We start from the raw sequence: 14,596 nt of genomic DNA, 5'->3' as shown, positions 1-14,596 counted from the left end.
CTTTGGAAACATAAGAACATAAGAAGTTGCCTCTGCTGGGTCAGACCAGAGGTCCATCGCGCCCAGCAGTCCGCACCCGTGGCGGCCCATCAGGCCTATGACCTGTACGGTGATCATTGTCTGAACCCTTAAATCCCCTTGGTCTCTATCTATACTCTCTCTATATCCCATCTCTACCTCTATCTGTATCCCTCAATCCCCCTATCTTTCAGGAATTTATCCAATCCTTCTTTAAAACCCTGTAGTGTACTCTGTCCTATCACAACCTCCGGCAGTGCGTTCCAGGTGTCCATCACCCTCTGAGTGAAAAAGAACTTCCTAGCATTGGTTCTAAACCTGTCCACTTTCAGCTTCTCCGAGTGCCCCCTTGTACTTGTGATCCCCATTAGTCTGAAGAATCTATCTCTGTCTACCTTCTCGATACCTCTCATGATCTTGAAAGTCACTATCATGTCTCCTCTGAGTCTCAGCTTTTCCAGGAAGAAGAGCCCCAGCCTTTCTAACCTGTCTGCGTATGAAAGGTTTTCCATGCCTTTTATCATTTTCGTCGCTCTTCTCTGGACCCTCTCAAGCATCGCCATGTCCTTCTTGAGGAACGGCGACCAATACTGGACACAGTACTCCAGGTGCGGGCACACCATCGCTCGATACAACGGCATGATGACTTCCTTCGTCCTGGTTCCGATACCCTTCTTAATAATACCCAACATTCTATTTGCTTTCTTTGAGGCTGCTGCACATTGTGCCGTTGATTTCATTGTTGTATCCACTAGCACACTCAAGTCCTTTTCAAGGTTGCTTTCCCCTAGCACCGATCCCCCCATTTTGTAGCTGAACATCGGATTCTTTTTCCCTATATGCATGACCTTGCATTTCTCTACATTAAATCGCATTTGCCATTTGTTTGCCCACTCTTCCAGTTTGTTTAGGTCCCTTTGTAGGTCTTTGCATTCCTCCGCGGTTCTAACCCTGCTGCAGAGTTTGGTGTCATCTGCAAATTTTATAACTTCACACCTCGTCCCCGTTTCCAGGTCGTTTATAAATACATTGAACAGCAGCGGTCCGAGCACCGACCCCTGTGGAACACCGCTCGTGACCCTCCGCCAGTCCGAGTATTATCCCTTCACCCCAACCATTTGTTTTCTGCCTGCCAACCAGTGTTTAATCCATCTGTATATATCCCCTTCCATCCCGTGATTTTGCAGTTTCCTAAGTAGTCGCTCATGGGGTACCTTGTCAAAGGCTTTTTGGAATAGGTTTTTGGATAGGTTCCTAGAGGATAGGGGGATTGAAGGGTACAGATAGAACTAGAGGTAGGTTATAGAAGTGGACAAAAACCACTTCACAGGTCACGGACCTGGTGGGCCACCGCGGGAGCGGACCGCTGGGCGAGATGGACCTCTGGTCTGACTCAGTGGAGGCAACTTCTTATTCCTTCAAAGAAGTGCAGTAAGTTTGTTTGGCACAACCTTCCCTTGCAGAAGCCATGTTGGCTCTCTTTCAGTTGTCCGTTTGTTTCTATGTGCTTACAGATGCTGTCCTTTATCAGTGCTGCCATCATCTTGCCTGGAACTGAAGTCAAGCTTACCGGCCTGTAGTTCCCAGGGTCACTCCTTGATCCCTTTTTAAAAATAGGTGTGATGTTAGCTATTTTCCAGTCCTCAAGTATAGGTCACAAATTTGTCGGAGTGTTTCCGCTATTTCATTTCTTAGCTCTTTTAGAACCCTTGGGTGGATTCCGTCCGGGCCCGGCGATTTGTCGCTTTTCAGTCTATCTCCTGGAGGACATCCTCATGGCTTATCTCTATATGCACCAGTTTTTCTTCTCGATCTCCACTTATGATCTCTTCGGGTTCTGGTACATAGGATGTGTCCTCGCTTGTGAATACCGACGAGAAGAATTTGTTCAACCTGTCAGCTACCTCTTTTTCCTCTTTTACCACTCCCTTTCTGTCTCCATCACCCAACGGTCCTACTTCCTCCCTCGTCGGTTGCCTCCCTTTAACGTAGCTGAAGAACGTTTTGAAGTTTTTTGCTTCCCCAGCCAGCCTCTCTTCGTATTCTCTTTTTGCTTTCCTAACCAAAGGATAACTGAACCATAGCCCTGCCAACTATAGTCCTTTCCTAACTAAAGGATAACTGAACCATAGTCCTGCCAATCTCAAGACCCACATCTGGAGCTTGCCATTCTGTCCAAATCAAATCCTGGATAGCAAGATGCATAAGAAAAGCTTAAAAACAAAAAACAAAAACACACCCAAGGTCAAATATAATAATAAAAAAAAAAGACCCTTGTAAGGTATGAGGGGGTGCTGAAAAGTTCTCAGCTCAACCAAGAAGGGAATGATGAGGAGTCTTGAAACTTACAAGTTATTCCACATATTCACCCCTAAGTTCAAAACACTTGGCATATCATGTCTGAAGTTTCTGTAACCCTTCCAAAAAACACTCTGATGTCTGGTCACTGATATATTGCTCTGCTGCTGTAATCACCTCCGAATCATTTGAAAATAGTCACCCTTTCAAACTCTTCAAGGTTTGGAAAAAAAAAACAGTCAGATGGAGCAAGATCTAGTGATTAGGATTGGATGGTTTATATCAGGGGTGTCCAATGTCGGTCCTCGAGGGCCGCAATCCAGTCGGGTTTTCAGGATTTCCCCAATGAATATGCATTGAAAGCAGTGCATGCACATGGATCTCATGCATATTCATTGGGGAAATCCTGAAAACCCGACTGGATTGCGGCCCTCGAGGACCGACATTGGACACCCCTGGTTTATATACTGAAACCACAATTGTGTCAAAACATTTATTGTTTTGCCAGGCTTGTAAGCAGGTGTCTTGCATAAACTGAACTCCTTTCCGCAGCTTCCCTAATCAGCTAGTCAGTCATTAAACATCTTTCTGATCCCAAAACACTGTTGCCCGACTTTACAACAGGAAGAGGTGGTCGGAGCAGACCACGAATGAGCGAGTTTGCGATTTGAACCGTGAATGCATTGGGGGGGGGAACACTGTATCTTACTTTGACATCAAAATTAAAAAACATTTTATGCTAATCAATACACAACATTGCAGCTTAACCTGGTGAGGAATAAAAAAGACTGACTTAGGTATTTCTGCTTCAAAACCAAGTAGTTTCTTTTCAAGGTTAAGGAAAAACAGATTAAGCTCTGTCCATGACAATGATCATCGCTTAAGGTACTAAATGAAAGTCTGAGTGTGGAAATTGGAGAAAGCTGAAAATTCAGCAGGCTAAATGTAATGTAATGTAATGTAATGTAATTTATTTCTTATATACCGCTACATCCGTTAGGTTCTAAGCGGTTTACAGAAAATATACATTAAGATTAGAAATAAGAAAGGTACTTGAAAAATTCCCTTGCTATTTGGAACAAGCCAACTGAGCAGATATTGAATTAAGAGGCCCTTTTACTAACCTGTTAGGTGCTAACACAGCTTAAAATGGCAACATTAATGTATGGCTATTAATAATAATAATTTAAAAAGGCCATTTTACTGCTATGGTAAAAATGGCCTTGGCGCAAAGGAAAAATCTGCACATGGGCATGATAAGATTTTTTTTTACTGCAGCTTAGTCAAAGGACCCCTAAGGTTCAGTGTTATGTGAAGGGAAAGTCCTTGTTTTGAGATGTTTTTATAGCCCAATTATTCAGCTCAGTGAACAGTACTGTCATTTTAATGAGATGGATTTCATTACTACATGCCTCAAAATTGTATGGAAATGAGATTTCAGTAAAATAAAAATGAGTAAGCTTTAACTCAAAACACTTACTACTGGAACACCCCTTCCGTAGAGATAAGCCATGCCTAGTCCACTCTGTCCAACAGGATTGCCCTAAAAACAAAGGAAAAATGATTAGACAGCAAAAGGGAAACTGCCCCTAAAAACCTCCCATACTGGGGCAGATTGATGGTCCAGACAGTCCAGTATCCTACTTCCAGCAGTGGCCAATCCAGGTCACACAAGTACGAGCCTGGCAAAATCTCAAATAGTAGCAAGCTTCTATCCCAGGGACTTAGCAGCTTTCCCCATGCCTATCTCGGTAACGATCCATGGACTCTTCCTCCAAGAACTTGTCCAAACCTTTCTTTAAACACAGATTGTTACTACAAGCTCTGGAACTCATTCCCAGAGAATAACTTTGCCGAGTGAAAAAAAGAATATTCTCTCCTATTCTTTTAAGAGCATTACCATGTAACTTCATTGAGTGTCCCCTAGTCCTTGTAATTTTTGAAAGAACAAATCAATTTATATTTACTGTTCTACATCACTCAGGATCTTGTATACCTCTATCACATTAGCAGAAAAATCTTAAAGGCCTTTTAAACTTCTTAGTAAAGTAAAATGACAACAGACAGATGAAGAGGGGAGTTCAATCAGTCTGTCCCAATAAAAGAAACAGGAAAGCAGCAGCTTCCCACTAATTGACAAGACTAGCAGAGCTGGTTTTTCCTGTGGATCTCCTCCCATGCAGTTGACTGTATGTCAATAGTAACATCACATAACATAATTGAAGAAAAGTTGGCATTCTGAAGCAGGGTTGAGTCAAAGTCAGTCTTGGACAAGCAGCAGGGCCTTCCCAAGCTTCAACTGACTGCACTTAGATGCTGAGGAGGGCGATCTGCAGGGGGCAGGCAGCTGTGCTATGAACCCAATAAGGAAAGGGGTAAGTGGGAGAGAGAACTCTGGAAATGACTGGAGGAGCTTTGAGTTGGAGGAAAATGTCAGAATCTTCTCTAGGAGGGGGGAACTTAATGGGGAATCGGGGAGTGGAAATCTATACCATTATTTAATTTGTGTGAAATGGTATTGTAGCTGTGTTAGTCAACTATTTGAAATAATACTGTATATAGAATTAAAAGAAATAAAACAAAGGTAATACCTTTTTCACTGGACTAACTTGGTCCAGGATTCACTAACCTGCCAGATCGATCCAGGCAGGTCCAACCAATTCAGAAAACAAAAATATGCAGATGGGGCGATCGGAGAATGCCCCCATCTGCCTGCACGGCGTGCGCATGCGCAAACCCATCCAGTCGCGACTTTTACTTTAAACTTTTGCAGCCCATGGGCTTGCACAGGCAGTTGGGGCAGACGTGTTCGGGGCAGTGCTGTTATTGGGGCAGTGGCAGCCTCTTCCCTCCTTCCCTTCACTGCAAGCCCGTGGGTTTAAAGCGGGGCTGCAGTGCAGCGTGCAGCCCCACTTTAAACCCGCAGGCTCGCACTGAAGGGAAGGCGGCAGAGCAAAACAGGCAGATAAGGGCTGCAGGAGATCGGACCCGACAGGGCAGAGAGCAGGGCAATAGAACAGGAGAGTCGGAAGGATATTTGACTGCTCCCCAGCAGTTGCTTCTTCTGTTGATCGGCCAGTCCTGTCCAATGTGAAATTTTGTGTAGTGAATCGGGTCGCTGTCCAATTTGCATGCGTTTCTCCTCATTTGCATGCACGGATCTGAAGCGGATCGCAGGAGCGGAAAGTGTATCAGGCTAGAGGGAAATTTGTTCGTTAAGGGGTCACAAACTGATCGGTACACGATCAGTTTGCTTAGTGAATCTAGTCCTTGGTGCATTGTTTAGCTTTTGAAGGTGACCGTTCTTCAGATCAGAAAATGGCAAATGTTGACAACTCCCAATATAAACAACTGGGTATGTTTCAAAACAAATGTTCCTGAAGGGTTATAACTATTGACACATAAAGGAACAAAAACCACTTCAAACGTCTTTTAACTTTCAATGGTGCTCAGATTCCAAGATGGAGGTTTAAAGTACTCAATAGGGGCATTCAGCCCGTGAGAAACTTTATATGGTATCAATCATTGCACCTAGTTGTAAAAGATGTTTCAAAGTCCTTAAGGACTTTGAAACATCTTTTACAACTAGGTGCAATGATTGATACCATATAAAGTTTCTCACGGGCTGAATGCCCCTATTGAGTACTTTAAACCTCCATCTTGGAATCTGAGCACCATTGAAAGTTAAAAGACGTTTGAAGTGGTTTTTGTTCCTTTATGTGTCAATAGATATAAATGTTGACAACTGTCAGTAGAACATCAAAGCATTTCAGTGATAAGTCTCACAGAAGGAGGCAGGGTTTGGGTGAGGTATAAGACAAAGGGGAAGGGGTGGGTGAGGAGACAGTCAAAAAATTCATGTCATGTGATAGAAGCCAAGGTCCTTATTGAGTCCTGTTTTCTGGGTTTCAAACTAGTTTATCATTTTGATTTCAAATGTTTTATGTTCCTAAGTAGTTTTAAAATGTCCTTTCAGAATTCTCTTTTACTCCACAAATCACAGCTCTGTTTTTTTCTTTTTTAAGAGATTGTAAAGTGCTCAGACCCGTAACCAACTAAATCTGTGATGAGACTATGGTTATTATGGGACCATCATCGCTCTTTACGGTCCCAAACCACTCGTTATAAATAAAGTACATAAATATCTATAAATAATAATGAAATCACTTCTCTGATGGAAATTTTAGAAGATAACCATAGTTCAGTAAAGTGTCCATGCTCTAGTGAATGCTAATGATAAACATTAGCCATATTAAAATCATTGACCTCCCCCCCCCACCCCGACTCAAATTTCGATGACTCTTCCTCAGAAGGGGACACCTGTATCGGCTACTGTCAACTCGGACAGCAAGGGAATCAGTATTCACCATAAAATCATTGATGCGATGTTCTAGTTTGTTGAAATGTTGTCAGTGTTATTTGGATTTCAAAAGTCTTACGTCCCTGGGTAGTTTTAAAATTTATATCATATTAAAAACAGTATTCCTCACCTAGAACTGCTCCCATACCTCATTTGACCCCACCATGTTCTTTTCAATTTTGTAGTTCTACCCCTCTTTAGTAATCTAGTTGTTTTAATTTACTACCTAAATGTTGTTTATAATTACCTTTTACTGATGTACAGCGCCTAGAAGTCTAATTAGGTGGTATAATAAGTCAACAAGGATATCACTTCTATTTTGAAACCCACAAAACAGGACTCAGTAAGGACCTTGGCTTCTCACCTGCCCCATGTTTCTGTCTCTCACCCACCCTATTCCTTTGTCTTACACCTCACCCAAACCCTTCCTCCCGCTTTGATCTGGTGTTCCACAGAGTTCTGTTCTTGGGCCCATTCTCTAATATTTTTCTCACGCCCCTAACATTTGTTACAGGCTCTTGGTTTCACCTTTTTCAGTTATGCTGATCTACAAAATTAGACGAGGTTTACAATTGGTTAACCATGAATAAATTTAAAAACCAATTCTTGTAAAACTTCTACAATTAAGCATGCACATAGTCCCCCAGGTCATACTTTTAGTTTGAAGAGTAACCCTTTATCATATTCAACATCGATTAAAACCCTAGGTGTCACCTTGGGATTCCTTCTTATTTCACTTGCACAACTCCACAGTAGTTTCATCTTCTTTTCTAAAGCTTCTTCAGCTTCGCTCAGTTAGGTCGCTATTAAGCCTCAATTCTTTATTAATCCTTGTGCATTCACTAGTTATTTATAGGTTGGATTATTGCAATTCATTACTTATTGGACTTCCACAATACCAACTGTGTCGACTCCTGCTAGTATAGAATACTGCACTCAGGCTTCTTTATAATTGCTCAAAATTCAACCATATCAGACTTGAGAACCTGCTTCCGATCTCTTTCAGGATACCTTTCAAATATAATCTTCTCACTTTTCAGATTCTAGACTCTGGTCTTCTATTCTTATTTTCTCATTTGATTCCCTAGTCACCCAGGAGAGAGCTGCGTTCCTCAATTAGTCCTTACTGTCTATTCCATCCTTTAGGCAGCAGCTTTTGGATATTTACAGAGAATCTAGTTTCTCTGTAATGGCTCCAACTCTCTGGAACTTCCTCCCGTTATATCTGCAAACAGAAAAATCCCTGAAATCATTTTAGTCTCACTTGAAGGCTTATTATTTCAAAATGAAATTTGAATCTAGTTCTTAAGTTTGTCACTTCGCAACTTTTGCCATGACTTGAGACTAGGGAGTCTTTATCTCTGCAATATTTTCCCATAATTCTGACTAGGTAGTTAATTTCCTTGTAACTTTTTCATATCTCATGCTTATCTTTACTTTTCTTATTCTTTCTGAATCCTACCCTCTTGTTCCTATCCTGCTTGTTTTTTTTCCCCTTAAGATATTGTAAATCTTTCCTGCCCTTTTGTGTCTAGTTTGGTTAATTTGTTCTATGTACTCTCCCCCTTATGTTTTCATTTTAATATTGCCCACTGCTTTTATTTACTGTACACCGCTTTGATTTGACTTTTTGTTAAATGGCGGTATATCAAATAAAATTACTAACTTCCACTTCCACCTCACCCAAACCCTCCCTCCTTCTGCTTTGGTGTTTCACTTACATATACCGACAGTTGTCAACATTTGCCTATTTCTGATTTGAAGGGTCACCTTCAAAAGCTAATCAAACAAGTCAGTACTACCTTTCTTCTTTTTGTTTTATTTCTTTTAATTCTATAGATCAATCTGTGTGAGAAATAGAAGTATTTACTTCAGCATAACTGAAATTTTTGGAACAATTTCCTAGGGTGTAACTTATACAGTTGGTGCTGTAAAGGTGGAACATAAAGTATAATAAAATCAAATCTATATTTTAAAGAAGGCACAGCACAAGTGTCCATTTAGCAGAGAGAAAATCTTTCATCTCAAAATTCTGTAGTACTTCTGTATTTCAGGTGCCAAATCACAAGGGAATGTTTTCTTGTGAGTCACTTTGTTTAAGCGGCATGAAAGTATTATACAATAAAATACCTCACTCCTCTCACACTCAGGGCTCTCAACTGGATTGAAAGATTTCCTAAAGCTTGACAATCCCACAGAAATCTTCGAGGAAACATGCCTTCCTTTAAATTCGTGCAAATCCCTACTTGACAAAATAGCCCCTCTCGTAACCCGAAAAATTTCTCCTAAAAAACAAAGGAACCCCTGGTTTAATGCTTCTTTAGGTCTTTTGAAAAAACACTTGAGATCAGCCGAGCGCAAATGGCGATCTAATCCTACCAATGAAAATTTAGACAATTACAATAAAAAATCACAATATTATCGGCAATCAATTAACAACACCAAAAAACAATTTTACATGCAAAAAATTTCTGCAACCAAAAACTCATCGGCTCTATTTAAAATCCTTAAACAACTTACTACTTTCAAAAATAAAAAAATAATTTTAACTGAGGATACTCCTACAGCTCAAGCCCTAGCCAACTATTTTCAAGAAAAAATTACCTTGATCAGATCCAAAATTTCTAATAAAATATCCACTATCACCAACTTATCTAGCCCTTCTAAAAACGACAATACGTTAACTAAGTCGCAAACATTTCACACCACATTATCTAAATTTCTTCCCCCAACTCTGAAAGGTTTAGAAAATATCTTACATGGCATCAACATTAAAGGCTCCAAAATCGAACCCATCCCTCCATTTTTTCTGAAACGTCATTTCAATGTCTTTGGGCCTTATATCCTACAAATTATTCAAACTAGTCTGTTTACAGCTAGAATCCCTCTTGATTGGAAACATTCTATCACATTTCCCATCATCAAAGACCCTAAAAATAATCTCGACAATTGTTCAAATTACAGACCAATAGCAAATTTCCCTTTTTTGTGTAAATTAACAGAAAAAAATCGTATTTCAACAACTAACTGATTTTGTTGACAAAACTCACGTACTTCATCCGAATCAAACTGGTTTTCGCATAAACCATTCCACAGAGTACTCATTACTAGGTCTCACAACATCCATAAATTACTATCTTGATCACCACAAGTCTGTTCTTCTTGTCTCATTAGATCTCGCTTCAGCATTTGACACTATTGACCACCATCTGTTACTTCATCGTCTTTCTTCTATAGGTATAACTGATCAAGCCCTCGAATGGTTTCAATCCTATTTTTCCGATCGAGCTGTAACAGTTCAATTTAATAACTCAAAATCAAAACCCTATCATACAAAATTTGGTATTCCTCAAGGTTCCATTTTATCACCATTATTATTTAATATTTATCTGTCCCCGCTCCTGACTCTCTGCCAATCAATCGGGTTCACAGTATACGCTTACGCTGATGATCTCCAACTATTGCACCCAATTGAACCAACTAATCATTCTGAGATTCAGGAAATCAATAGTAAATTAAGTAAAGTTCACGATTGGTTAAATTCTAATAAGCTTTCTTTAAGCATCTCAAAAACTAACAACTCTTCTATTCCCCGGTAAAGAGGGAGCTCACCTAATCTCTCCAATTATCATCGATAACATATCACTCATAACAACCTCAACTATAAAAATCTTAGGAGTCCTTATAGACAATAAACTTACTTTCCGTCCACAAATAAGTGCTCTGGTTAAAAACTGTTTTTACAAACTAAGAATGATTCGATCATTGGCCCCTTTTCTTGACACCAGTTCTCTTAACATTTTGATTCATTCACTCATAATTTCAAAAATAGATTATTGCAATTCGCTTTTAAAAGGCATTTATCATAAAGATTTGAAACGTCTGCAGCTAATTCAAAATACGGCCATCAAGATAATTTTCAGAGCAAATAAGTATGACCATGTTACCCCTCTGTTAAAAAACGCCCACTGGTTACCAATCTCACATAGGATAACTTATAAGATAGCCCTTTTGACTTTTAAAACTATGCAGACTAATTCCCCAGCTTTCATAGATAGAGTATTAATTCCTTATGACCCACCGAGATCTTTGAGATCTATATCCCAGTCTAATCTAGTCATTCCTTCCTTAAAAATAATTGGCACACGTCGAACCTCTATTTTCTCCGTAACAGCTCCTACGATTTGGAACGCTCTCCCACTGTATCTAAAAACGGAAAATACTTTAAAAACATTCAAAAGCAACTTAAAATGTTTCCTTTTTAAAGATGCTTTTAACTAAAATTTTATCATTCTTTTTCATTTTTTTTTTTTAAAGCTGATTTTAACTAAAGTTATTTTAGTCTTCCTTTTTCAATTAATTCCTGCCCTTTCGTGCTTACCCTTAATGTTTCTCTCATTTACTATAGCGATTGTATTTCTTCCCTTTTTCCTTAGTGTGTCTTTTGTTCGTTCGTCCTTAATAACCTAGTATGTGTAATAGTTCGTCTTAAAGATTTTTTTTTAAAAGTATGTTTTATTGTAATTTATGTTTGTTGAAATGTTATTTTATCTAATGCTTTGTACAACGCTTTGCAGAATCGATAAAGCGTTTAATCAAAAAACTAATTAAACAATAAACAATAAACCATTCCCCTCCTCAAAACACATCCACATGAAGATATTTCTTAACCAAGAAGCAGCTGAATTTCAAAACTGGATTGTCTTTGGCCTCTTGAAATACAGGATGTGCCAAGGCCAGTATAGGGCCTCTTACATGATCAACTGGTTGATCTGTGGCAAGTCTCACTACCAATTCAGCCCATCTCTTCAAATATGAAATATAAAGCTCCACCACCTTTTGGATTCAATAGTCTAGCTCTCTCATTCCTGAATTGTAGTTGAGGTGGCAATGAAGGCGGCAAAGAAATGAGAAGAATCTCTGACATTTGTTAAATCAGAATTATGGATTATATTTAATTTTTGCTTTATTGTCCTTATTTTTATTGGTTTTATCTCAGAGTACACAGGAGTTTCCATGATTTTTTGGTTTGTGTTTTTATGTACTGCATCAATATTACTTTCAGTAATCTGTTATGAGCCAAATTTTTTTCAAAATCGCAGTATATTTTCCTAAATAAATATTAGCCAGTTAGTGTTTGTCTGTTGCTGAGGGGCACAGTGACAAACTGTGGTATTAGAAAGAACTCAAACCACTTGTTCTCTGAATATTTTTTTCAGGTATGCTGCCCTGGTGCACTTGGGTGCTGTGCACAGATTTTCAGGACACAAATGTAAAGGTTAGCTTAATGCTCTCTTTAGCACTGTAAGCCAAATAAGACTGAACACATCAAGCTGCTTCTATATATAGACACTTACCATATCAGCAGCTTTCTTAAAGTACTTAAGGGCTGTCTCATTGCTTTGGGGGATAGTGTCACTTCCCTCCGAGTACATCTGCCAAAAAAAGGTTAGAAGCAGAAGCTTGAAAAGCTGCCATCTTCATTTTTGTGCATTACTGGCTAGTTTCAGTCTCATCTAAGCCTGTTCAAACTTCAAAAAAGGTTACCTCCTAAAATGATGTCAGTGGATAATACAACCTAACCACTGACTCTATTGATTTTTGATCTTCCTTCGAGTCAACCAGCATATATATCAGTAAGAAGATCTTATGTGGTTTATCTTAATACACTCACAGACCTCAGTGATACCATCTGTATGCCACTAAACTTTAGATCATACAGACACAATCGGTATCCCTAATCGTCATCGGTCTCATAATTATTCTGCAATACTTTTTAGATATTTCTTAATTCTTTTCAATAAATATATTTAAATAATAAAGTACTCATCTTATCTCATACTACGTGGGTGGGGGTAAGCACTTTAAGGGGGATTTCCTTGATACAGCCCGTATGGGCGAAACGTAGGACTACGTTGGAGTGCTTACCTCCACCCACGTCGTATGAGATAAGATGAGTACTTCATTATTTAAATATATTTATTGAAAATAATTAAGAAATATCTAAAAAGTATTGCAGAATAATTATGAGACCGATGACGATTAGGGATACCGATTGTGTCTGTATGATCTAAAGTTTAATGGCATACAGATGGTATCACTGAGGTCTGTGAGTGTATTAAGATAAACCCACATAAGATCTTCTTACTGATATATATGTCAGTGGATAATGGCATAGGGAAGGAAGATGGACTTCCACCTAGAATCCAACAATGGGATAATGTAGATTTTATCACATGTAAATAGACAGTCTGTTTCAACTGCCTGTCTCAGGGGTCACAAACCAATTCCTACAGCTTAATCTCATGCTGATGAAGGGCATAAAATATGAATCCTCATAAGGGGACCAGTAATTTATTCATTCATTCAATTTTCTATACCTTTTTCCCAGGGGAGCTCAGAACGATTTACATGAATTTGAGGTACGCAAGCATTTTTCCCTGTCTGTCCCGATGGGCTCACAATCCATCTAATGTATCTGGGGCAATGGGAGGATTAAGCGACTTGCCCAGGGTCACAAGGAGCAGCGTGGGTTTGAGCCCACAACCTCAAGGGGATGAGGCTTGAGCTTTAACTGTGCCACATGCTTTCCTGTATTGGCACAAGAAGTCTAATTAGGTCATCTTAGACCAATTACCAGTCTCCTTATGAGGATTCATATTTTATACCTTTCATTGGCATGAGATTAAGCTGCAAGAATTGGTTTGTGACCCCTGAGGCAGGCAGTTGAAACACAGACTGTATTTACATGTGATAAAATCTACATTATCCCATTGTTGGATTCCATCTTCCTTCCCTATTCCATTATCCAATGACGTTGCTTTCACGTAGAAATTAGTTTTCTGCTGTGTGACAGAAAATGACCCAATTTGAAATGAACAGTAGGTAAAGAATACTATAAACTATCTTGTTTCTGGTATACAACCATTTCCACTCTTGTAGGAGACATTTGTGGATAAATGAATGCAAATAAATACCAATGTGTGTGTTCCTAGCCCAAGTAATGCAATACACACAAACAAACAGGAGATTCTACCTTCTCAGGGTAGAACAGAGAAGCCAAGAGGCGACCTTGGTGCTCAATCTTTTTATTCATTCAAGACCCAACACGTACGTGTTTTGGCCATATGGCCTGCCTCAGGGGTGTTATCCTCAGCGAGGAGCACTTTGTTTTCAAATCTCCACTGTTTAGTGGAGATTCAGCATTGCTCTCAAAGCACCATTCGTTTATTTACATTTAGATTGTTTCAGTGTTAAGAGGAGATTTGAAAACAAAGTGCTTCTCACTGAGGATAAGACCCTGAGGCAGGTCATACGGCCGAAACACGTATGTGTCGGGTCTTGAATGAAAAAGATTGAGCACCAAGGTCACCTCTTGCTTCTCTTTGTTCCTAGCCCAAGCCCATTTCCTAAGTGATGCCCTGGTTCCCCTTGTTTTTGCTTGTCTGCATGATGTAGGAAAGCAGTAACATGATTCCAACGTACTGTGATAATCCAGGTTGACTTTCCCCAACACCCTTCAAGTTAATGTAAACCCCTTACACAAATTCCCACATCTGAGCGGAACGCTACCCCCTTTGGATACCCTACCTTTCCCAGAAAGGCCATTGCATGAGGATTTCCTGCATCAGCTGCTTGATTGAAGTATTCAAAAGCTCTCTGGGGGGGGTGGAAGAGAGGAAAAACCCACATTAACATTAACTGTAGAACTAATTTTCTATAAGTCAACAATTTGAACTATGTTAGAAGAAGTTAAGCATTCTTTCTAACTCAACATGCACTGGAAATAAATGTATATAAGTGATCAGGAACTTTTGTCCACGTGGGGATAAAACTCCTCTCTAAATATTTAACAGAATGGGACCAAATTTGGAGTGTGTCTATGTTGGGGAGGGGGAGACGGACAGTAAAAATACAAAT

At 39.5% G+C, this 14,596-nt stretch overlaps 1 protein-coding gene across 4 annotated transcripts in view; it reads right to left on the bottom strand.

Annotated features, from left to right (window-relative positions):
• The window catches only part of SEL1L (SEL1L adaptor subunit of ERAD E3 ubiquitin ligase), a 117,189-nt gene that overhangs the window by 26,812 nt on the left and 75,781 nt on the right, over positions 1-14,596 (bottom strand). For 2 of the 4 annotated variants that reach the window (XM_033951802.1, XM_033951804.1), the window contains exons 12-14: positions 14,267-14,335; positions 12,034-12,111; positions 3,797-3,859 (exon numbers count right to left, since the gene is read on the bottom strand). In XM_033951802.1, coding sequence (XP_033807693.1) covers positions 3,797-3,859; positions 12,034-12,111; positions 14,267-14,335 — 210 coding nt within the window. The remainder of the gene's footprint in view (positions 1-3,796; positions 3,860-12,033; positions 12,112-14,266; positions 14,336-14,596) is intronic. The other 2 variants (XM_033951805.1, XM_033951803.1) reach the window with 1 other exon arrangement.

The sequence above is a fragment of the Geotrypetes seraphini genome, chromosome 7 (genome assembly GCF_902459505.1).
Source record: "Geotrypetes seraphini chromosome 7, aGeoSer1.1, whole genome shotgun sequence".
NCBI classification, from domain to species: Eukaryota; Metazoa; Chordata; class Amphibia; order Gymnophiona; family Dermophiidae; genus Geotrypetes; species Geotrypetes seraphini.
Note: the sequence above shows the minus strand (reverse complement) of the source record. Positions and strands in the feature narration are given on the sequence as shown.